The 24,855-nt window shown below is 36.7% G+C and overlaps 1 protein-coding gene across 2 annotated transcripts in view; it reads right to left on the bottom strand.

Annotated features, from left to right (window-relative positions):
* Nucleotides 1-24,855, bottom strand: part of IBTK (inhibitor of Bruton tyrosine kinase) — a 75,786-nt gene that overhangs the window by 41,707 nt on the left and 9,224 nt on the right. For both annotated transcript variants that reach the window (XM_003258275.4, XM_012497054.2), the window contains exons 3-13: nt 22,218-22,314; nt 19,455-19,579; nt 14,942-15,052; nt 13,218-13,388; nt 11,824-11,941; nt 11,199-11,379; nt 8,385-8,508; nt 5,763-5,940; nt 3,879-4,053; nt 2,037-2,639; nt 557-643 (exon numbers count right to left, since the gene is read on the bottom strand). In XM_003258275.4, the coding sequence (XP_003258323.1) occupies nt 557-643; nt 2,037-2,639; nt 3,879-4,053; nt 5,763-5,940; nt 8,385-8,508; nt 11,199-11,379; nt 11,824-11,941; nt 13,218-13,388; nt 14,942-15,052; nt 19,455-19,579; nt 22,218-22,314 (1,970 nt within the window). The remainder of the gene's footprint in view (nt 1-556; nt 644-2,036; nt 2,640-3,878; nt 4,054-5,762; nt 5,941-8,384; nt 8,509-11,198; nt 11,380-11,823; nt 11,942-13,217; nt 13,389-14,941; nt 15,053-19,454; nt 19,580-22,217; nt 22,315-24,855) is intronic.

Genomic DNA, 24,855 nt, shown 5'->3' with positions numbered 1-24,855 from the left:
AATTTTTGTATTTTCTTCGTAGAGACAGGATTTCACCATGTTAATCAGGCTGGTCTCAAACTCGACCCCAGGTGATCCACCCGCCTCGGCCCCCCAGAGTGCTGAGATTACACGCGTAAGCCACCACACCAGGCCCTAAAAACAAAACTTTTTAATAATATATTTAGAATAGTATATTTATTATTAAAAATTTTTTATACTAAAGGAAATAATTGTAACAATGATGAAGAGGAATAATTAATTGGTTTGGGGGCTAATAACATTTCCTAATTATAACAAGGCACAAAATTCAGGCAAGAAAAAATAAAAATTAAAAGTTCCACTCTCTATTAGAAAGTCATCGGAAAGAAAAAACTCCTTTGATGTCTTCAGCAGTTAATATCTTATCAATTTACTTCAACAGCTCCCCAACATTTCCAGAAATGCAGAATACTAGAAAAGGTAACAGGGTATCTACCTATACATTTTGCTTCATATGTGGGTAAGCAGAGATCTATTTCCACACTTCAGTGCCAAAATCTAGAGATGAAATGTTAATCTTCCTTGTCTTACTTACCATTTTTTCTGACTTAGCTTCAGTTTATTACCAGTGTTCTTGGCAATAACATTAATTTTTTCATTTTCAAATCTGACTCCATCTAACCTATCAAGGATAGATAAAAATTAACAATTGATATTCCCCTACAAAAATAAACATACAACAAAAAATCCAACAAATTAGCTTACATTTAAATATAATACTGTATCCTGGAAAAGTATCTCAACAAACTCCTACTCTGAGATAAAGAAATATCATACTTTTTCTTCCATTTTAGTTAGAATTCAAAATAGATTAAATGTTACAGACAAAAGACAAAGCCATAGCGCAAAGTTTTTCCTTTTTTTTTTTTTTTGAGACAAAGTCTCGCTCTATCACCCAGGCTAGAGTGTGGTGGCATGATCTTAGTTCACTGCAAACTCCACCTCCCAGGTTCACGTGAATCTCCTGCCTCAGCCTCCCCAGTAACTGGGACTACAGGCATTCACCACCATGCCCGGCTAATTTTTGTAATTTTTTGTAGAGACAGGGTTTCGCCATGTTGGCCAGGTTGGTCTCAAACTCCTGACCTCAGGTGATTTGCCCACCTCGGCCTCCCAAAGTGCTGGGATTACAGGCGTGAGCCACCGCGCCTGGCCCCTTCATTATTTTTAAACAGATACACACCCCTCCTCTGTTCCCACCCTACAACCAAGGTTTAACTGCCACAAGCAACATAAATACCTTAAAAAAAGAAAGAATTTCAAATAATCTGATTCATAATATGATACTATGGTGTTAGGCAATTTACATATGACAAAACCATACCAACAATATGAGGTAAATATTATCTTTCCCATTTCTTATATTGAGAAACTGAGGTAAAAGAAAGAAAATTGTCCCAGCCAGGAATAGTAAAGCTAAGAGACATGTATGTCTTTCTAACTTGAAGGTCCTTTCCAGCATACCACACTGCCTGCCACTCCAGATCCGTTACATACACAAACCAGAGTTCAAACCCACCAACAGCTTTCCCATCCATTAATGTAATCCAAGAAGTCCCAGAGATAGCTCTGCCCACAAATGGAGGAAAGACATATCCATGTACCTCCCCAAAAAAAGGATGGGTAGGGAGAAAGTGAGAGAGAGGAAGAGGAGGGGAAGGAGAAAGAGAACGGGATGGAAGAAGTGGGAGGAGACTTGGGGAGGGGAAAGAAAAGCAAAGCAAGGCAAAAAGGGTGGGAATTTTTTTTTTTTTCTTTTTTTGAGATGGAGTCTCGCTCTGTCGCCCAGGCTGGAATGCAGTGGCGCAATCTTGGCTCGCTGCAAACTCCGCCTCCTGGGTTCACACCATTCTCCTGCCTCAGCCTCCTGAGTAGCTGGGACTACAGGCGCTCGCCACTGCACCCGGCTAATTTTTTGTATTTTTAGTAGAGATGGGGTTTCACCGTAAGGGTGGGACATTTTTTAAAGGAGGACTGAATGAGGTACAGGAACAGATAAAAAGGAGAAATCATACCTACTACTCAAATTACTGAAGCCAAATTTCTTTGCAACAGTTTGCAACATTCTTACAGGATCATCTTCCCTAATATTTTTTCCTTTTTTACAAGATTTAGGTTTGCTCTTCTGCCTCTCACTAACTGTTTGAGCTTGATTACTTTTGTAAACTTCAAATGCAGACTTCTGGTTATCATCTTCATGGAAATTCACTTTATTCAAATGAGAATTCAGAGTTCCCTGATATTCTTCTGGGTTTTTGTTTAAGTATATTCTTGGTTTGAAGCCATGAGTTAAAAAGTCACAAGTATCTGTGTATATAAATTGTAAAAGGTATTCAAACATGTCAGGATGAACCTTCTCTACCACAAAGAGATGGCACCCTGCAGAATCTTCATCTTTCCGGTAAATATCTGTAAATTCTAAAGTATTACCATCTGAAAGAAACAATTTCCGAAAAAAATCAGAACGCACTGCCAAAATATATTTATGTGCAGGGAAGAGTCTATTGCCAACTTGAAATGTCACATCATGAATGCTGTCCATTTCATCTGTTTCCCTCAACAGTTTGCCAAACTCTTCAAAAAAGGATGATGAGGACACAGCTGGAATTTCATAAAGGCTAGAAAGAAGACAAAAACAAATTATGCTTCAAAAAAATGAAGGAAATCCTTTTTTATACCTAGCCAATTTTCCTTTAAAATGCAATTTTTTAAACAGTATTTAGAAAATTTTAAATTTGGCATTTCCTAAAATACAGGAATATTGCACAAAGTCCTGGATGCTGTATCATCCTTTAATTTTTTTCTATTCCTTTTTATATTTATATTCTATTCTTCTCTCAAATTAAAATGGTAAGAACTAAGTTGTCCGTATCCCTGGTTCTTACAGTACTGTGGAAATGCAATTACACCTTCCCAACCAACATTTCACCCTTCTCAGTAGGAAGACCAACCTTCCTGTGGTTTGCTTTGGATTGACGAGTTTCTCAGGAGATGAGACTTTCAATGTTAAAACTGGGGCAGGCCTGGGCAAACCAGGATGAATGATGAACCTACTTGCAGAATTTCCTCCCACTTCAACAGTACCCTTGATGTTTATCTTAATCTGATACCTCTCTGCTGTGACTTAGGAGATTTGCATTGGGATTTACAGATGGCGCCACAACACTTATTTTGCCAATTCTCATCATATTCAAGGGTCAGAAATCTTTGCAAACTGCCTAAGAAATATTTATAATACACTTTTCAGAATCTGAGAACCTAGGGTACATCATAAAGTATGAAAGACAAATAAGGCAGGGCGCAGTGGCTCATGCCTGTAATCCTAGCACTTTGGGAGGCTGAGGCTGGCAGATCACCTGAGGTCAGGTGGTCAAGACCAGCCTGGCCAACAGGGCAAAACCCCATCTCTACTAAAAATACAAAAGTTAGCTGGGTGTGGTAGCAGGCACCTGTAATCCCAGCTACTTGGGAGGCTGAGGCAAGAGAATCGCTTCAATCTGGGAGGTGGAGGTTAGAGTGAGCCGAGATTTTGCCACTTAGCCTGGGCAATAGAGCAAGACTCCGTCTCAAAAAAAAAAAAAAAAAAAAAAAAAGAAAGACAAATAAACTTTGTGAGTGCATGTATAGATATTTTCAATATTTTCAATAAATGTCAGTTTACAAACCAAAGGAAACATTCATCACTCCAAGTATAACAAATTCTACCTCTGGATTATCCTGTAAACATGATTATGTCTAAGGTCTCTATAGGTCTTGACAACAGCTCTTCAATTAAATTTGTACCAGCAGCTACTGAAAACAAGAAAATTCAGTGATTGTTCCTTCTAAAAAATGAAATTTAATATATACAAGTATACCTTGTTTTAGGATCTGACTGCAGGATTGCAAAGTTGCATCCACTTGGATCTGTGCTGACACTAACAGCTCTATGTGCAAAGGTAAGTTTCTCAAGTCGAATTCTTTCATAGACACTATTTATATCAGAGACATAAGACACATCTGATGAGGAATTGTGAAGGTTTGATAAAATCTCTGTTAAAAAAAAATAAACTACCATTAATCAAGGCTTCACTGAAACTACTAAAATGATTGAGAAGTAAATGGAATAGAAAAGGAGTTAGAAAAATATGGAAATCTCTTTCACACATATTCAGTGTTTTTGAAGAACTACACCCTCTCTTCAACACATTTTGCACTGAATATATTGGCTGTATTATACAGGAAATTTTTGATGGATGGATTCTCAAGTATCCATGATTCCATCTCTTTCAACAAACACAACCTACATACTGCAACCAAAGTTACCTTTCTAAAAAGCAAATCTAGTGTCATACTAGCTTTTAAAACACTTCAACTTATACTTCCTGTTGCCCAAAGGGAAAAAAATTCTTCAACTTGGATTAAAAATACAGAAATCTAGTGTCTTCATAATCTGCTTGTTTATTTGCTTCCTCCCTTTCTCTTCCCCCTTTCTTGCACGTATTCAGAAAATATGTGAGTAACCAAACTGAGCTACTATGATATCATCACTCTGGTGATACAGTAGCGAAGAAGACAGACATGTTCCTGCTCTCACGGAGTACACAATCTAGCAGGGAAGACAGACACTACACAAATCATTATATCACTACACGTAAAATCAAGGCTATGAAGGCAAAGGATATAGTGCTTCCACAAAGATATGAAATTTACATGAATGAAATGACTCTGGCTGCAGTGTGAAGAACGTTTAAGGTAAACAAAGAATGGATATAAAGAGGCCATTTAAGGAATTACTGTAAATCCAGGAAAAGAATTAAAAGATGATATAGACTAAGTTGTAGCAATGAATCTGGAAAAAAGTGGAAAGATATAAGAAACATTTGAGAAAGAGAACAAAACTTGATGACTGATTAATTCTAGTGTAAGGGAATCTGAGTGTCAAAGATAATAATTTACTGAAATAGAAAACACTGAGAAGCAGAAGTTGGAGCATGAAATCATGAATTCAGTTTCAGATCACTAAATATGACTAAGACACACTTCTAAAGACTTCCAAAGTTGAACCTATGTTCTAGTTACTCTCACAAATTAACTCTATTTTAGTCTTATGGGGCTTTACTAATCTTCCTCTGACACTCAGTCATTCCAATTTCTATGATCTCAAGAAACTTATTATGTGTATATTAACATTAGTCTCAGTGAACTGCAAATATTTACATACACGTCTATTGCCCCTACAAGCCTATGAGTGCCTCAATATAGAGGCCCATTTTATATATTTTTGCATCTTTAAAACTTTCCCCTATATCTGGCACATAGTAAATATATATTAAATGTTTACAGACTTGAATAGTCTATAAAGAAATAAAAGAAATACAACTAAATCATTAAATTTTACAAAAGTCACTTATCTGTGGCTTTATGATTTTGAAGAATACGTTTATAATTTTCTGAGTAATTATAAACATTCTTGATTTTGTTCTGGCACACAATAACTGAGTTATTCATACAACAGGTGATTTAATGAGTGACTACAATGTGCCAGGAAATATGCCAAAGGCTAAGGATATAGAAGAATATTCATGGCCCTTGCCATCACTAACCTTATACTCTAATAGGAAACAAGCATTAAAAAGCTAATCACAAAGATAAATACATAAAGGTAAAACCTAATAACACTTGTCAATTGAACCTAATACTTGTCAAATTAAAGGATAATTGAAAGGTATTTTTACGTATCGTTCAATATATGAACTGACCTTTCTTTTCAGAACTCTTTCTTTTTTCTTCAAACCATCTCCCTCTAAATCCTTCTCCATCTTGCGTAACAAATAGAATTTCATTTCTATTTAAAGCAATATCAGAAATGAAGACCTGACGTGGATAGGCCCATCGACACTGCTTCAGAGAACTGTTGACTGATCTCCAGCAAAACACCTAAAACAAAACCAAATCACATTGAAATATAAAGCAAGTAGCATTTGAACAACCAAAACCTTAAATCAAGATATCAAGAGACAATGCTGTTAAAATAAAATTTCTCATTAGTACGTTTCAATGTTCATTCTTCCACAGAAAAAGATAGATACTATAATAAAAATCAAGATGATTTTAAAGAAATGTCTTTCAGAAAAGTATATTAAGCAAGCCTGAAGCATTAGAAATTATTTCAAAGGCACTCCTCTTAAGAAGTAGCAATTTCCAGTATTACCTGTCTGGGGCAAACAGATCTGCTACAATGCTAAAGAAAAACAAAATCTTAAAGCTACAACTTACAAGTCAGGCTTCTTGTAGTACTATCTCTTTACAAGAAGAATGATCCCCCTATGAAAATCCAAACTTTACTCTCAAGAAAAAAGTAAATGTATGCATAACTCAATTATATAACTAAAACAAAATCTTAGAAAAGTCATTACAGTATTCAATGGTTGTAAATGGTTCTGCAAACCTCAGAGTCCCTGAAAAGTAGCTCCAGGGGACTTGCCAAGGGATGGAGAATGATGAGAGATGGGGTGTCAGGCTTCCCAATCCACAGCAGCAATTGTTTTATCTGTTTCATATACTGGTATTCCAAGCACAATTTCATTTGAAAAATTGGAACTGCTGATTTTTAAAAGCCCAATTCCCTCATAATCAAGTTAAGAAAACTAGAACACAAAATGGTTATCTGACAAGATCGCTAAAAAGTTATTCACACAAAAAGACTACAGTGATTGAGACTGATGCTTTCAGAGCTTGGTTTTCTTAATGAGACTCTATTTTGCAGGAAGTAAATATCCAGAAGTATAAGCTATATCCATTTTAATGTAAGTGATACACATCCCAAAATCAAATATAAGTTTTTATACTCAACTCTTTTGTGTAACCCCACTTGTTTCCTTCCACTAGTACAAACTGGAGCTCTAATTCTTTTTTTTTTTCCTTCAACTTTTAAGTTCAAGGGTACATGTGCAGGATGTGTAGGTTTGTTACATAGGTAAACGTGTGCCACGGTGGTTTGCTGCACAGAGCATCACATCACCCAAGTATTACGCCCACCATCCAACAGCTATTCTTCCTGATGTAGAGCTCTAATATTTAAACCTAGTTACTACTATTAAAATCATCTTCATTCTCCATCCCTAAAATGTATGCCTATAATGACCCAGTAGGTGGAGTTTTATGATTAATTCCTCAATTTCTAAAATGTCAAACTTTACAGCATATTATAAGCCTTGGAAAACACTATTTTAATTTTATAAGTAAAACCAGAAAGTTATCTGTGTTTTTCTACCCATACTGTGTGTTTTTCAGTATCATTAGTGTATGATATATACTTCTAAATATAATTTTTAAAATCTAGATATATTATTTAGAGATGGCTCCCACCCTCCCACCCTTCAAAAAAAATTTAGAGATGTATTTTATATAATATATAAATATATTAATTGAAGCATATATTTCAAAAAATTTTTTAAAATATTTTAAATTAATAATGTTATTAGAGAAATGTACTGATATGTTTGCATAAGGAACTAAAATTAGAACTTTTTATTTAAGAGATAAGAAATTCCTTACACACTAGTGATCCGGAAATCTTTCATATATAATGTAGATAGTTATAATGTATACATATATTATAATGCATACATTTGTATAAAACTAAATATGGAAAAAAATTTCCAACTATGCACCAAATTTATCATATTGCCTGATCTTTACTTTTTTAATAGTTACATGAGGCCAGGCGCAGTGGCTCACGCCTGTAATCCTAGTACTTTGTGGGGCTGAGGAGGGCAGATCACTTGAGGACAGGAGTTTGAGAACAGCCTGGCTAACATGGCGAAACCCCATCTCTACTAAAAACACAAAAATAAGCCAGGCATAGTGGCACATGCTTGTAATCCCTGCTACTCAGGAGGCTGAGACATGAGAATTGCCTGAACCCAGGAGGTGAAGGTTGCAATGAGCCGAGATCACGACACTGCACTCTAGCCTGGCCAATAGAGCGAGACTGTCTCAAAAAAATAAATAAATAAAATTATAGTTACATTACGTATATTTATGCAATTCAGTGTCATTTATCAGTATTCAGTGTATATACCAAATAACATCAAAATCTCTTTTCATTTTAAGCACAATAAATAAAATTTTTGATTACAGTTTAACAAATCAGTAATTGTGCAACATTAGATTAAATGTTGTCTGTCATACTTTCTCTAAATCCCACCTCCATACTAATTAGTAATGGATGCCTAAAACATACTTATTTTGGCACCCAATACTAATCATCAAAGTCAACAGGAATTGTCACTAACATAGCAATACATTTTCATGTTACCAGGTCTGCTATAGCTATCAACTGAGAGTAAAATTACACTTTTACATAAATATATACTTACCCTTCCAGCTCCATCCATTGCAAGAATGCAAATTTTTTGACCCCCATTTTCTTTCAAATGTTCAGGATCAACTTTGTATTCCATATGACCCCCAGACACAAGAACTTTTTTCAAGTTCAATTGTCTAGATGAAAAAAAAAAAAATCCTGGATTAATATGTTCTCTAAAATGCACACGCCTAAACTTCAAAGAAGTTAGTATTCAAACAACAATCTATAGGCAATTATTGTGAAAGGTGAAGTAAAATGATTTGGTCTTTGGTATCTCTAGTCTTCCATTCTGTAAATTTCCCCTACAAGGGGGCTGTTCCTTTCTATGTCAAGTCTTTTTCTCTTAAATGCCTTTACCCACACGAACACACACACTAAATGCCTGAAGTTCCACCTGCTAATTCAAACATTCACTCTGGAGTTTAAATAACTGGTATGGGCTGGGTGCAGTGGCTCACGCCTGTAATCCCAGCACTTTGGGAGGCCAAGGCCGGTGGATCATTTGGGGCCAGAAGTTCGAGACCAGCCTGGCCAAAATAGCGAAACCCTAGCTCTACTAAGACAAATATCAGCTGGGCATGATGATGCGCGCCTGTAGTCCCAGCTACTCGGGAGGGTGAGGCAGAAAAATCACTTGAACCTAGGAGGCAGAGGTTGCAGTGAGCAGAGATCGCACCAGTGTACTCCAGCCTGGGTGACAGAGAGAGACTCTGTCTTAAAAAAGTAAATAAACAATAAATAAATAACTGGTATGGCTATAAGCTCCTAAGTGCATCTCTATTTTAACAGAAAAGACAAATTTTAAACCTCAAAATTAAATAGAAATGCTTAATTTCAAAAATGTCTAATCCTAAACAGATATTGCTACCATGAAAATCATCTGTACTGCTATTCAAAAGTCACTTATTAGCTACACATTTCATTGTATCTGCACATTTGATGTGCACAGCATTATGTGAAATCTGCCTGCTGCTACTCCAATGACTGTCCCCCCTTTTAAATTAAAGGAAAAAAATATTTTCAAAATTACTATATTGTATAACTTAATCTGTAACAAACTAATTTCCTTAATGTAAACTTGGATATAACATATTTATGTGATTTAATGTTATATAGGCAAGTTTTATAAATGTTAACTAAAAATACAACTTAACATCTTACATATCACCTCAAACTCAGGAAAAAACCTATTTATGCAGTTTTAAGAAACATATTCACATTTTCATATTTCTATAACTAAACTATAATCTAAAATTGAAGTCAAAAGTAACTTTCTGCCCGGTGCAGTGGCTCACGCCTGTAATCCAAGCATTTTGGAAGGCCAAGGTGGGCAAATCACCTGAGGTCAGGAGTTCGAGACCAACCTGGCCAAAACGGAGAAACCACATCTCTACTAAAAATACAAAAAAATTAGTTGGGCATGGTGGCAGGTGCCTGTAATCCCAGCTAATCGGGAGGCTGAGGCAGAAGAATTGCTTGAACCTGGGAGGCGGGAGTTGCAGTGAGCGTAGGTCGCGTCACTGTACTCCAGCCTGGGCAACAGAGCAAGACAACGTCTCAAAAAAAAAGTAATTGTTATACAAAGAAGGTAAGTTTTTACAAATTGATAGACATTTTCTGCTCATGAGTAGCTTCATGGATGGTATCTGTTTTACATTATCAAAAGCATTTTGTTGCATTTAAATTTAAATCCCCAATTGTTTTAAAAGTTAGATAGCTAGTCTCTAGAATTCCTGTACACAACTGCTCCCACTAGTTGAGCTATCCACTCTCAAGAATCATTTATATTTGTACAAAGACCTATTTAAGTACTTGTATTTATTTAAACTAATAATGTATATATTTATAATGAATTTATCACAGTAAAATACTATACAAATGGTAACATATTAGTCTGAAACCTGTCTATAAAAGTTGAATACTTTGGAATGGCACAATAAATATGAGCAGCAAAAAACTGTCAAATTAATTAATCAATTATAAAAGATTCAAAATGTATTAAAAATGTACAATTCTGCACTTACATTACTTCACAATTGTTTGTAAGCACCGGTTCCTTAAATCATTCAAAATGAAATGACAGGTGACACATTATGAGTATGGTTTATATGAAAAGACAGAGAATTCCAGTTGGTGCACCCACCCACACTTAAAACTTTATGAGGCTGGGCACAGTGGCTCACACCTGTAATCCCAGCACTTTGGGAGGCTGAGACAGGAGGGACGCTGGAACCCAGGAGGTCAAGACTAGCCTGGGCTACAGAGCGAGAACCTGTCGCAATTTAAAAAAAAAAAAAAACAAAAAACTTTATGATTCTCTGCTTTGACTTGACTAGTCAACCAACTGCTACTTTACTGCGTTCTATAATAACATGTTTTTTTAAAAAATATACTTATCAGTTATAAACACTAAGCCTGGTTAGAGGGCTCACGATATATGATTATACTCTAAAGATAAATAAATGTATAATGTAAAAAAGGCTATACAGGAACCAATGATGAGAGTGTCACGAATCAAGAATTATGATTAATCTATTTCTGTGCACCTAAAGTATAAAAAAAGAAAAAATATATAGCTCATATTTAACTACATATTAAACATAATTCAGAAATACCGCTTTACAATTTATACAGAAATTTTATATATATTCACTGGATCCATGCCAAAAGACAAAAATCAAAGACAAAAATTCCTGATGTTTTTCCTCATTCAATTTTTTCCATTTGACATTTATAGAACATAGCATAAAGCTGACACTCAGATATTTGCTGGAAGAGTTGAATTATTATTAAAGTTATGTTTCTTTCACAGAAATACACATACTTAGAAGCCATCTTCTTGCACTGATAGTCTGCAAGTAAGTAAATATCTCCCCTTGTGGTAACACAGACGGTAGCTCCATCACTTGCAGCAACCAAAGACAGAGCAATGTCTTTATGGTGAAGGGCAGAGACCTGACGAGGAGCAGTTACACACTTTTCTCCATTGGGATCTAGCAAACAACCTAAAAAATGATACAAATAAGCAAATCACAAAATAGCTCTTTTAAGAGTCCTATTTGGCCAAGCACAGTGTCTCATGCCTATAATCCCAGCACTTGGGGAGGCCAAGGTGGGCAGATCCCTTGAGCCCTGGAGCTCGAGACCAGCCTGTGCAACATGGTGAAACCCCATCTCTACAAAAAATAGCCCAGCACGGTGGTAAGGGCCTCTGATCCCAGCTACTCGGGGGGCTGAGATGGGAGGATCGTTTGAGCCCAGGAGGTCAAGGCTTCAGTGAGCCGTGATCACACCCTAAACTCCAGCTAGGATGACAGAGTGAGACTTTGTCTCAAACAAACAAAAAAATCACTCATAATCCCATTCTAATCAATAAAAATTAAAAAGAAAAGATAATTTTTTAAAGAGTCCAATTTAATTTCCAGATATTGTCATCAAGGATTTCTTACCCAGTTGTCCACCATTTAGTCCCATAGTGTAAACAGCTTCTCTAGTCCATAGGACTGTATGAAACCTGCCTGCTGCAACGCCAATGATTGTCCTTCCTTTCAGATATTTTGCCTGTATCTATTCAAAAACAAATAAAACTGCAATTTACTATATATTTATGACCTAGTACAATTTTTTAAAGATCCAGCAGACCAGCAAATATATGGTATACTTGCTGTTAGTGGCCCACTCAAGTGCAAATGGCAGTTGTCACTAACAGATCTCAGCACTCATACTAAGACCTGAATCCTTCTCGCAACACAAAACATTGTGATGCAGCCACTTTCAGTCAGCAGTTTTAACATATAGAAAATTGACATGGTGTAAGAATCAAATTATTATACTTTTAGCTATTTTTCTTTTTCTAACAAGCAATATGCAAAGCAGCCAGTCTCATTCTTAATAGAAAACACAGTGCCTCTAAATTAGATATTTCCATGGTCTCTCAATAGTGGCATTATTGACATTTTGGGCTAGATTTTTTTTTTGTCATGCAATTGTCCTGTGCACTACTGTGCACCTTCTGGAGATGGCTGTGCACATGAGAGTAAAAAAAGAACACTGGTTTTTGGACCCATGTCCCCTAACATCAACTTGTCACGTGTGATATCTGTGCAGAGGCAGATTTAATGAAGCAAATAAAACTTAAGTCTCTGAGTTCCTCACTTGCATGAACCCATTTGGTACTGATAAATTTCATACTTTTTCTTAAGGAGGGCCTAAAAAGTGTTTAAGTTTCAAATCCAAAATATCTGGACCTCCCTTTGCTTATGAATACTTAAAAGATGCAGTTTCGTGGCTAATCTCCCAAGTGCAGAATTTCCCAAGTGCTTTCTTTCTTACTCCAAACAGATGCTAATATGTACTATGCTTAATTTCTCCTGTTAAAAATAAAGACAACAGGCTGGTGGCTCACGCCTGTAATCCCAGCACTTTGGGAGGCCAAGGCGGGCGGATCACCTGAGGTCAGGAGTTTGAGACCAGCCTGGTCAACATGACAAAACCCTGTCTCTACTAAAAATACCCCAAAAAAACAAATTAGCCAGGCATGGTGGTGTGTGCCTGTAATCCCAGCTACTCAGAAGGCTGAGGCAAGACAATCGCTTGAACCCGAGGGGCAGAGGTTGCAGTCAGCTGAGATCGCACCACTGCACTCCAGCCTGGGACACAGAGCAAGACTCTGTCTCAAAAAATAATAATAATAATAATAAAAAATAATAAAGACAATATATACCACTGAAGATAAAGTTAAATAACAGAAATAAAATAAGTTGCTCTGTCAATAACTTACATTTTTTTGTTCATACAGGTTTTATTGCAAATGTAAAACATTATTTAAAAGAGTAAAGCTTACCTGTCTGGGTACATTACAACTGGAAGGTGGTGGAATAATTCCTAATTGATGAAAAATGTTTAGACCAAATGTATAAACACATCCATCTTCAGTTAATACAACAGTATGATCCTTAGCAGCTGCCACTTGGGAACAATTATGACTATTCAGTCCTTCCACAAGCCGAGGGACCTACAAAACAAAATTAACTTTAGTATACTACACTAACCATTTATACAGATATGCAAATAGAATTTGATGATACTACATCTAAAATGACACGAAATGACATGACCGATACATGGCTGTATCTATCATAGGTAAATTCTACATTTCAGCAAAGGGTAGATGAGTTTAAAAGGATATGGTTGTAAGTTTATGGGCAAAATACACAAGCCCAGTAAGACATTCCAATGAAATAATTCAATTCAACAAATGATTTTTGAGCCCTTACCAAGTGCAAATTTGTTTGGTATGAATAAAGGGAACTCATCAAAGTATACACTGGTACATTGAAAAAAACAAAAATACAGAATCAATGTGTCCCTTCAGGGAATAGCCAAACGTATAGTATCATATTCCTTTGGAGTCATTTATCTGTCCTGGGTTCAAATCTTACTTCTGTCACTACCTATTTGATCTCAAACCAAATTTCTTAACCTCTCTGTACCTCATTTTCTTCATCAGAAAACAGTAATCAGTCAATAAATGATTGCTATTATTAGTGTCATCATCATGCTTAAAATGAAGATAATAGCTGTGCCTCACAGGGCTGTTGTGAGGCTTAAGGTGATAATTATATATGAAAAGCATAAACAATGCTTGGAACAAAATAAACCTTCAAAAATGGAAGCTATTATCATTATAGCTTTCCCTCTTTTTAAAAGCACCATTTAATAGATAAGTATACCAGAAGTCCCCACAAAAAACATCTTAAAATAACCTAGCGAACCAATTTTCTGATAGGTAATGTACTAGGTCTCTTCTAATTAGCACTAAGTTTCAGTAGCACAAATATCAATTTTGTGACTATATAATGAAAATACTGGCTCAATTTTTAGACCACAGAAATCTTAAAGAGAAGTTAAAAACAAAAACCAGAACTACTTCAGGAAACGTGTTTTACAATTAGTCTGCCTTCTTTTTTGTTTTTTTGTTTTTTGTTTGTTTGTTTTTTGAGACGGAGTTTTGCTCTTGTTGCTCAGGCTGGAGTGCAATGGCACAATCTTGGCTCACCGCAACCTCTGCCTCCCAGGTTCAAGCAATTCTCCTGCCTCAGCCTCCCAAGTAGCTGGGATTACAGGCATGCGCCACCATGCCCAGCTAATTTTGTATTTTTAATAGAGACAGGGTTTCTCCACGTTGGTCAGGCCGGTCTCGAACTCCCGACCTCAGGTGATCCGCCTGCTTCGGCCTCCCAAAGTGGTGGGATTACAGGCGTGAGCCACTGCGCCCGGCCTAGTCTGCCTTCTTTTATTTCATCTCTAGAAACATTTTAAAGATTATGTAACGCTCCTGACTCAGTATTTGCTATAAGCAAAGTATTACTTTTTTTAATCCTTTTGCATTGTATGTAAATCCTTAATTTGAACATGATATACCAGGAAACAGATTTTTTTAAATCTATTATCAATTGATGTATTATTTTGTCCTTACAGTTGAAAAAAATATTTAGTTAACTAAATCTTTCAGCTTATCAGCATTTTTCTAAAGTTACCTAAATAGTGTAATGACATTTCAATTACCAAGCATGTCTGTTCATCTCCATGTCCTAATCGCCCTCCAGGACCATGACCACAGGTATAAACCTGCCCTTTCTGAGACAGAAACACGGAGTGAAATTTACAAAGCACCACCTAAGGGAAAACAAGACAATATTATTAAACTTCTCTGAATAAAATATCCTTTACTTTATGAAAAAGAAATAGAATATTGTTAATTGTTCAAACAGGATAATGGATACAAGGGGAATTTATAAGACTTTAATTTCCACATTTTAAGTTTTCTGTAATAAAAATAAAAGATATATATGCTTTGTTTTAAAATTATGTCTAAAAACATTGACATGAAAAAAAAGAACAAAGAAAGAATTAAGCATGTGTTACCCACAGAAGAGATTACCCAAAGGAAAATATAATTTTAAATCTTCAATTCCAAAAATTAGTAGCCAATTGTTTTCCAATTTCATGAAATATCAAACAGTAAGAAATGAGCAGAGTGCAACAGGAAGCATAAAGATTACCAAATAGTGATATATGGTACTAATAAAAATAATAGAAAATAAAAATAAAAATAATAGAAACATCTTCAGAGTGTTTTTAAAAAACAATAAAGCCATTTACACATGGCGTGGGGGGCAGTATGTCCTTTTCTTTATCTCTGGCTTTATCAACATGTCTTTAATATACATTTATAATTATTTTAATAAATAATTTTATATTTATTTTCAAGTTTTTCTCTTTCTTTCCCACTTCCTTTTTCCTTATCTGCCTCAATCTCAGTACCCTCCCTTGCCCCGATACACAGACTTACTATTCACATACTACAGAAGACAAAGATACTGAAACAGTTGAACTGCCTCAGCAGAACACAATAACAGGAAACCATCGGCAGTTTTAAATATATATATATTTACATATCTAACCCCGGGCCACATTTTGCTGTTTTCCAAGCTCTGATATTCATTATACTCACTTTACCTTAATATTTTTAAAATCTTCTCATTTTTAAAGATTGTTTGCATTTATATTTCTTACAACATCTGCAAATATTTCTAACTTAGGATATAAAAAGATGAGTAAGAAATAAAGAAACCCTAAAATCATTTCCAGAAAGTCAAGGTCCTTTGGGAAACAAAAAAATTATAAGCCAAACAAGCTCTAAATATTTACACATACCCTAGACCGCTCGGAATTTTGTAAGTACAATATAGCTATCAAATAAAAAAGTAATGCAAAGATTATTATCTCATTTAGCTGTACCACAAATACCTAAAAAGTTTAAAAACAAAATCCAAATTTGTATTTTAAATTTACAAGTTGTCAGTGAAATTCATTTTATGAAATAAGAAAGAATACATTTCATTCAATTTTATATTCAATATTAGAATGCCATCCTACAACTGCTGACTTCTACTACTAAACAACAGTTGCAATACTAGACAGTTTTAAGTCATCCAACTTTAAAACCCCAGAATTTTTTTTTTTTGAGATGGAGTCTTGCTCTGTCGCCCACGCTGGAGTGCAGTGGCGCAATCTCGGTTCACTGCAAGTTCTGCCTCCCGGGTTCACGCCATTCTCCTGCCTCAGCCTCCCGAGTAGCTGGGACTACAGGTGCCCGCCACCACGCCCGGCTAATTTTTTGTATTTTTGGTAGAGATGGGGTTTCACTGTGTTAGCCAGGATGGTCTCGATCTCCTGATCTCGTGATCTACCTGCCTTGGCCTCCCAAAGTGCTGAGATTACAGGTATGAGCTACCACACCCAGCCTAAAACCCTTGAAGTTTTAAATGAGAACTGAGCATGGATTTTCACTTTAATTATCTGGAATATATAATACTAACATTAATAATCTCTGGCTCATGGTAGTTAATTCATTTGGTACTGTATAAAACAGAATCCGCCCCTTTTCAATAACAAATGGGGCTCTCTATATAACTGGTACTCAGTTAATATTCCCATACTTGCTTCTCTTCCCTGATTTCTTTCCTTCAAACCTATCCACTGTGCTTGTTTCACCCTCATTCTGTGGTAAATAAAATCCCTTAGATCCTTAAAACCTTCACAAAACATGCCCACTGCCTTGCCTTACCTGAAATGTGGCTTTCTCTTTGAGTACACTAGTACACTCACAACCCTGGCAAATGGAATATGCTCAAATATTCCAAACTATGTATTTCTTAGGATCAGACATTTCAATCACCCTCTGATTTCCTAATGCCATCATGATTCCTTCACTCTTGTCTTTAAAATCCCTGCTCCGTAACAGCTCATGAAATAGAGGTATATCATGTACTACCTCAGAAAAGGAAAAACAGGTGTCTTTCTTGTGCCACAATTCCAATCAATCATTAGTGGCTGCTAATGGTTGGATTATCATTTTAAGGAGGAGTCTGAGGACCCACTCAAGCTCAGCATGAAAAAAAAAAAAAAAATTGACTAGCACATCTGCAAAAAGCTCTAGACTAGGTGTGAGCAGCTTGTATACTTGCTGCCCCTGCTCTGATTTCTCACCATCTTGCTCACCCCCCTCACATTCACTAAAGACTTGGATGCCAAGCTTGATTCTTGCCCATCACAAGTCCTTTCATTATCCTAAGTTCCCTCCAGGTCTACATAGATGACCCACAAGAATATTAGCTTTCATGATACCATTCTACTCCCTACTTCTCTAGCCACTTTTCATTCCTATATGGGCTTTTATTTCTGTTCTCTCAAAATTTAATATTCTGTAGAGTTTAAGGATTCTGTTGCTTTTTTTGTTCAATTGCTGGTTGTGATGCATTAGGTTGTGACTTTTAGTTTAAAAAATAGTGTTCTATGGAGCCCTAAATATAGTGGTCATATAATTTATCATGCAAATATTTTTGAGAATGAAAGGGGATACTAACAATTACACTAGGAAAATAATCATAAACCAGAACTGTCCTGGGCAAACTAGGGATATGTTGTCAAAGTAGCTGTAAAAACTGTCTAAGAATTCAATCTCAGGATATAAGCTAAGTGTTGTTATGTATGTCATATACAAATAACAGGTGAAAGTTGGAAAGAGCCAGTACTATAGTGATAAAAACACTCCAAGCTCATATTCTGGATCAAAGAAGTTTCATGAACTTCAAAATGCAGAAAGAATGTAACTAGGAAGTTGTAGGAAATATAAGTTGAAATGGTAATTTAGGAAGACTGAAAAAGTTCTTACATTCCAAGCCACAGAGTTTGGACTTTATCCAAAGGTGACTTAGCAGATAAATACATAATTAGCTCTTTTTTAAGACAAATAATTCTGGAGAAGAATATTATCGGGGTTGAAATGAATGGTGCCAAAAAGTCAAATTAGGACACTGTTGTCACTGTCCAAAAAAAGAGCTTGAAAAGGCATGGCACCTAGGTTCATGAGACAGAAAAGAACTAAATAGACATGCTCTGAGGTATCATCTTCAGGATTTAGAAATTGAGATTTACAACATTAAAAATTGAATAGGGTAGTTTAGGAGTGGCAAAAATAACACTTCAGACATTCTAAATTTAAATATCTTGAAAGAATACCCACAGTACAACTGAAATAAAGTTCAAGAGAAAGACTGAGGCTAGAGATACACATACATACACACGTATACACAATGTAATACAGAAAGATTTGTCAACAGTAGCTGTATCTAGGGAAGTAGAAGATATCATGCATTATAAGGATATAAGACCACAGACCAAACCTTTACAATTGTATCTATTAAAATTTTATAATTACTTACATTTAAGAAATCAGGTTCACAAAAAGCATCACTCATGCCTAAGCATCTAAGGGCAAATTTTTGAACCCCACACTTCCAAAGCACTGCTTATCTGTCTCCATAAGTGATGAAATTTTAGTTCTATCTACTATCCAATCTGAGAACTGAGACTTAGACATTTAATTATTTATTGCTTGTCAGTGTGAATACAAATAAATAGAATGGCTGGCAGTTTACCAGACCCACAGTTAAAAAACTCTATAGCCTTTCCAGACTGCATCATCCAACTTCACATCAGATTAAACATATTCTCTTCATGATAAATAGCTTGGAACCTAAAAACATTATTTCGTTACAAAAAATTGCAGGAAGTGTGTTGTTTTCTAAATTGAAATTATTTTATGTTTTAATGCCACCAAAAAAAAAAGAACTGTTGTTCACTTATCAAAAATAACACTGAGCTTCAACAACAAATTCACTTGAGAAACAGCTTACTGAATTGTAATGTTTGTTAAATAGAAAAGCTAGAAAATCAAGAGAAGCTCTACCCTCTTAAACTACTGTCTGTGTAACATTTTCTAATTTCTAACACTAATTGCACAAATATATTTTAGGGTATTTTACAAAGTCTAAATATAATTAAGGCTAACAAGATCTAAAATAAAATTAGCAAAGTTTTATTGACTGATTTCCTCATTAAAAAATGTTACTGTACCTCAAACAAAGTTATGTAATCCACATGAAAAGCTGAACAATCAAATACAAAAGTTCTTTCTCATCTCTAAAAGTATATAGATTGTACTTGAAAATACCTGCTTGATATAAATCCCACTCCTGGAGAACAGATCCACCAACTCTGGATGATGTTTGCTATTCTGGCTTCCATGACCCAGGGTAAAATTTGTATTATCGCCCCAAGTATAAACATCTGTAGGATCTAAAATAAAAATTAGTTTTTATACTTTTTTATATTTTAAAACAAATACAAGAACTAATTTAACTACAATATTTAGAAAGATGCCAACACTCTTTTGTGAATGAATATATTAATGTGATATTAGGTAATTCTAGAAATAGAAAATCCAAATCATAGTACAGGCCTGTCTCAATGCAAGCAATCAAACATTTGTTCCTTGCTTCTTTTCTTTTTTTTTTTTTTTTTTTTTTTTTTTTTAAATAATTGAGACAAGGTCTCACTATGTGGCCCAGCCTGGTCTTCACCTCACAGGCTCAAGTGATCCTCCCACTTTGGCCCCCCAAAGTGCTAGGATTACAGGCATGAGCCACTCTGCCCAGGCTATTTCTTGTTTCTTTAGCAGCTAAAGTTTAACTGACAAATGAGTAAAACACCACCGGCCATATCTACTTAGTTTCCATGAAAATAATATATAGAACTATATCAAATGTAAGATATTATTAATCCATACAGACAAAGGTTCTAAATGTAGCAAATGTGATATTACTCTTTGTACAGGAACACTAACTTTCAATACTTTGTTTTTCATAGACACGAAATCACATTAGTGATTAGGGTAAAGCCCATTAAACTGGAATACAAATCACAGCTAAGTTCAAGATATAAATCTTCATTTTTATTTTAGAAGATGAATAAAGTCTTAGAATGGAATTATCACTGTTACCTGCAATGCAGTATACAGGGTAGAAACAGAAATACAGAATGTGTCCTTACTCAGCTTCCTCACTAGTTAAATGCAAACTATACAGTGCCCCAATTAAATCTTTTCTTTTCTGCCAATTCCCACTTCCAAATCTCAAAGAGCAAACAAACTGGAGGGATAAGTGAAACTGAGAATGTGTGAATTAAAAAGTAATTGGAGCCGGGCACAGTGGCTCACGCCTGTAATCCCAGCACTTTGAGAGGCCGAGGCAGGAGGATCACTTGAGTCCAGGAGTTCCAGATTACCCTGGTCAACATGGCAAAACCTCATCTCGATAAAAAAATATAAAAATTGGCCGCATGCAGTGGCTCATGCCTGTAATCCCAGCACTTTGGGAGACCGAGGCAGACAGATCACCTGAGGTCAGGAGTTCAAGACCAACCTGACCAACATGAAGAAACCGCACCTCTACTAAAAATACAAAATTAGCCGGGTGTGGTGGCTCATGCCTGTGATCCCAGCTACTCAGGAGGCTGAGAGAAGACAGCCTCTCAGCTTGAACCCGGGAGGCGGAAGTTGCGGTGAGCCAAGATCACGCCATTGCACTCCGGCCTGGACAACAAGAGCGAAACTGTCTCAAAAAAAAAAAAAAAATTAACTGGGCATTGTGACATGGGTCTATATTCCCAGCTACTTGGGGGGCTGAAGTGAGAGGATGGCTTAAGCTCAGAAGTTTGAAGCTGCAATGAGCCATGTTCATGCCACTGCACTCCAGCCTGACTGACAAAGCAAGACCCTATCTCAACAACAACCACAAAAATAATGATAATTTCCAGAGACCCTATCTCAAAAATAACAAAAGGAATAAAAATTTCCAGCCGGGCGCGGTGGCTCACGCTTGTAATCCCAGCACTTTGGGAGGCCGAGGCAGGCGGATCACAAGGTCAGGAGATCCAGACCACGGTGAAACCCTGCCTCTACTAAAAATACAAAAAAAAATAGCCGGGCGTGGTGGTGGGCGCCTGTAGTCCCAGCTACTCGGAGAGGCTGAGGCAGGAGAATGGCGTGAACCCGGGAGGCAGAGCTTGCAGTGAGCCGAGATCGCGCCACTGCACTCCAGCCTGGGCAACAGAGCAAGACTCCATCTCAAAAAAAAAAAAAAAAAAAAAAAAAAAAAAAAAAAAGGAATAAAAATTTCCATTCCTTTTTCCTTCTACCTCAATGCTGATGTTACTTTCTGAGTATATATCAATTACTTTACAGTAGTTACAATTATAACAGTCCTCCCATTTTAGATTGTACTTTTACACAGACATAAATATGGATTGAAATTTTAAAATGCAAAATAAAATTGTTCTGAATATGAAACAAAAAATATCCAACATATACCAAAGTAAAATTTCTTTGCAAATAGCCACACACAAATAAATTTCCCCACTACTTTAAGAAGAATAAAATTTCATTAAAATTTTCTAAGCTAAGCTGCACCTTAATGGAATACATTTGTAAATTTTTTTTTCTTTTTATTTGAGACAAAGTCTAGCTCTATCATCCAGGCTGGAGTGCAGTGGCAAGATCTCAACTCACTGCAACCTCCGCCTCCCAGGTTCAAGCAATACTCCTGCCTCAGCCTCTAAGATTGCCTAGAGGAGCTAGGATTGCCTGTAGCTAGGATTGCCTGCCATCACGCCTGGCTAATTTTTGTATTTTTAGTAGAGAGGGGGTTGTACCATGTTGGACAGGCTCGAACTCCTGACCTCAAGTAATCTGCCTGCCTCGGTCTACCAAACTGCTGGGATTACAGGTGTGAGCTGCAGCGCCCAGCCCATTTGTGAAATTTTCTTACCAGTATTCTCGAACTCCTGACTTCAAGTGATCCGCCTGCCTCAGCCTACCAAATTGCTGGGATTACAGGTGTGAGCCGCAGTGCCCAGCCCATTTGTGAAATTTTCTTACCAGTATTCTTGAATACTACATGAGTTGGTCTATCCTTCATTACAAGATCCAAAGCTGACAAGCCTTCTTTATCTTGAATATACAGACTAACACCATGCTAAAACAAACAAAAAAATACATAAATATATATAGATATATAATCAATTACCTATAACCAGTAACTTCCTATTTTATTATTCTTTTTTTTGAGACAGAATTTTGCTCTTGTTGCCCAGGCTGGAGTGGTGCAATGGCACAATCTCGGCTCACCGCAACCTCCACCTCCCAGGTTCAAGTGATTCTCTTGCCTCAGCCTCCCAAGTAGCTGGGATTACAGGCATCCACCACCATGCCCAGCTAATTCTGTATTTTTAGTAGAAACAGGGTTTCTCCATGTTGGTCAGGATGGTCTCGACCTCCTGACCTCAGGTGATCCACCTGCTTTGGCCTCCCAAATTGCTGGGAGTACAGGCTGAGCCACCACACCTGGCGGACTTCCTATCCTTATGTATCAAAAAGTCAGATAATCAACCCCATAAATACACTGAAAAAAAAAATTTAATAACAATTATCTCTCATATTCACACACATTTTTCTCTCACATACTGCAGAGAATAATTAAGAAAAATCACATATCTGACTCTTGCTGGAATAAGGAAGGACCAGAAAATGTGAACAAATAAAAAATTAACATTTTAAATAAAAATTAACTATATGTGTACTTTTTTTTGCAGAGGGGTCAGAATCTCGCCTTGTCGCCCAGGCTGGAGTGCAATGGCACGATCTCAGCTCACTGCAACCTCCACCTCCCAGGTTGAAACAATTCTCCTGACTCAGCCTCCCGAGTAGCTGGGATTACAGGTGCCTGCCACCATATCCGGCTAATTTTTGTATTTTTAGTAGACATGGGGTTTCACCATGTTGGCCAGGCTGGCCTCGAACTCCTGACCTCGTGATCAGCCCACCTCAGCCTCCTAAAGTGCTGGAATTACAGGTGTGAGCCACCGTTCCCGGCCATGTGAACATTTTTGATGATAAAGCATTTCTGATACCCCTTTAATACCCCGTAAATACACTGTCCCTACAAGTCCCTAGCTCTAGGTTTGTGTCTGTGTGGGAGTGCATGTGAACATAAACATTTAACTCCTTTTGCATTTGAGGAGCCATACTCTGCCGGGTGCAGTGGCTCATGACTATAATCCCAGCACTTTGGGAGGAGGGCAGATGAATCGCCTGAGGTCAGGAGTTCAACGTCAGCCTGCCCAACATGGTGAAACACCATCTCTAGTAAAAATACAAAAATTAGTCAGGTGTGGTGGTGCATGCCTATAATCCCAGCTACCTGGGAGGCTGAGGCAGGAGAATCACTTGAACACGGGACACAGAGGTTGCAGTGAGCCGAGATCACGCCACTGCACTCCAGCCTGGGCAACAAGAGCGAAACTCTGTCTCAAAAAAACAAAAAAAAATTATCCGGGGAAGGAGAGACATAAAATTTCAAATCAGTTTATTACATTTAGTTTATACTTACTCTATTTTAGTTTGAGGAATTTTTTCTTATTTATAATTTGACAGTTAATTGTTTATGACCTGTTTATTCTGCGAGGTATCTGATATCCCTTCAATGTATTTTGTTTATGTTACCATAGTTGGTTCCAGTTGCATGCAAAAAGAACTCTAATACATTAATATTTACCAAGCATGTTCCTATTTGTTCATTAATTTTTGTTGGTTTTTTGTTTGTTTGTTTGTTTGTTTGTTTGTTTGTTTTGAGACGGAGTCTCGCTCTGTCGCCCAGGCTGGAGTGCAGTGGCGTGATCTTGGCTCACTGCAACCTCCATCTCCTGGGTTCAAGCGATTCTCCTGCCTCAGCCTCCCCAGTAGCTGGGATTACAGGCATGTGCCACCAAGCCCAGCTACTTTTTGTATTTTTAGTAGAGATGAGGTTTTGCCATGTTGCCCAGGCTGCTTTCGAACTCCTGACCTCAGGTGATCTGCCCGCCTCGGCCTCCCAAAGTGCTGGAATTACAGGTGTGAGCCACCGTGCCCGGCCACTGTTCATTAATTTAATTGCTTGGTTTTGGTTTTGGTTTATCTCCCCCGAGTAGAATAAAAACTTAAACAAAGAAGGGATTCTGTCTTGTTCACTGCAATATCCCTAGCACCTGGATTACTGCCTGGCACATATCAGGCACTCAAAAAATATTTGTTTCAAATACCTCACAGACAGTATATTATTTAATCCATATAACCTATGATTCTGTTAAGTCTTCTATTTACAAATGGGAAAAATTAAAGCAAGTTCTTCCAGAATAGTAAGTAAACCACCAGTATAAAAGAGCAATGGTTTAGCAACAACAGATACAGCAGGACTCCACAAGCATAAACAGTCTTTACCAGCCATGCATCCTGTCATGGAATCAAGAAGCCCCAAAAAAGCTGCATAAGATAATCTATCTGTCTCTATTCCAGCTTTTTGTAGGCAACAAGTTTGGCAATAAGAAACTGACAATTTACTGTGCAATTTACAAATGTTATAGCTGTAAAGTTTTATCAAATGCAAATTCATTAAAATGTGTGTGGTTTCTTCCTGATAATCCATAATACCTGAAGTGCTATAGCTGGCATCAGAGACGGAACTGACATGAAGACACCTATC

Source organism: Nomascus leucogenys, chromosome 18 (assembly GCF_006542625.1).
Source record: "Nomascus leucogenys isolate Asia chromosome 18, Asia_NLE_v1, whole genome shotgun sequence".
NCBI classification, from domain to species: Eukaryota; Metazoa; Chordata; class Mammalia; order Primates; family Hylobatidae; genus Nomascus; species Nomascus leucogenys.
Note: the sequence above shows the minus strand (reverse complement) of the source record. Positions and strands in the feature narration are given on the sequence as shown.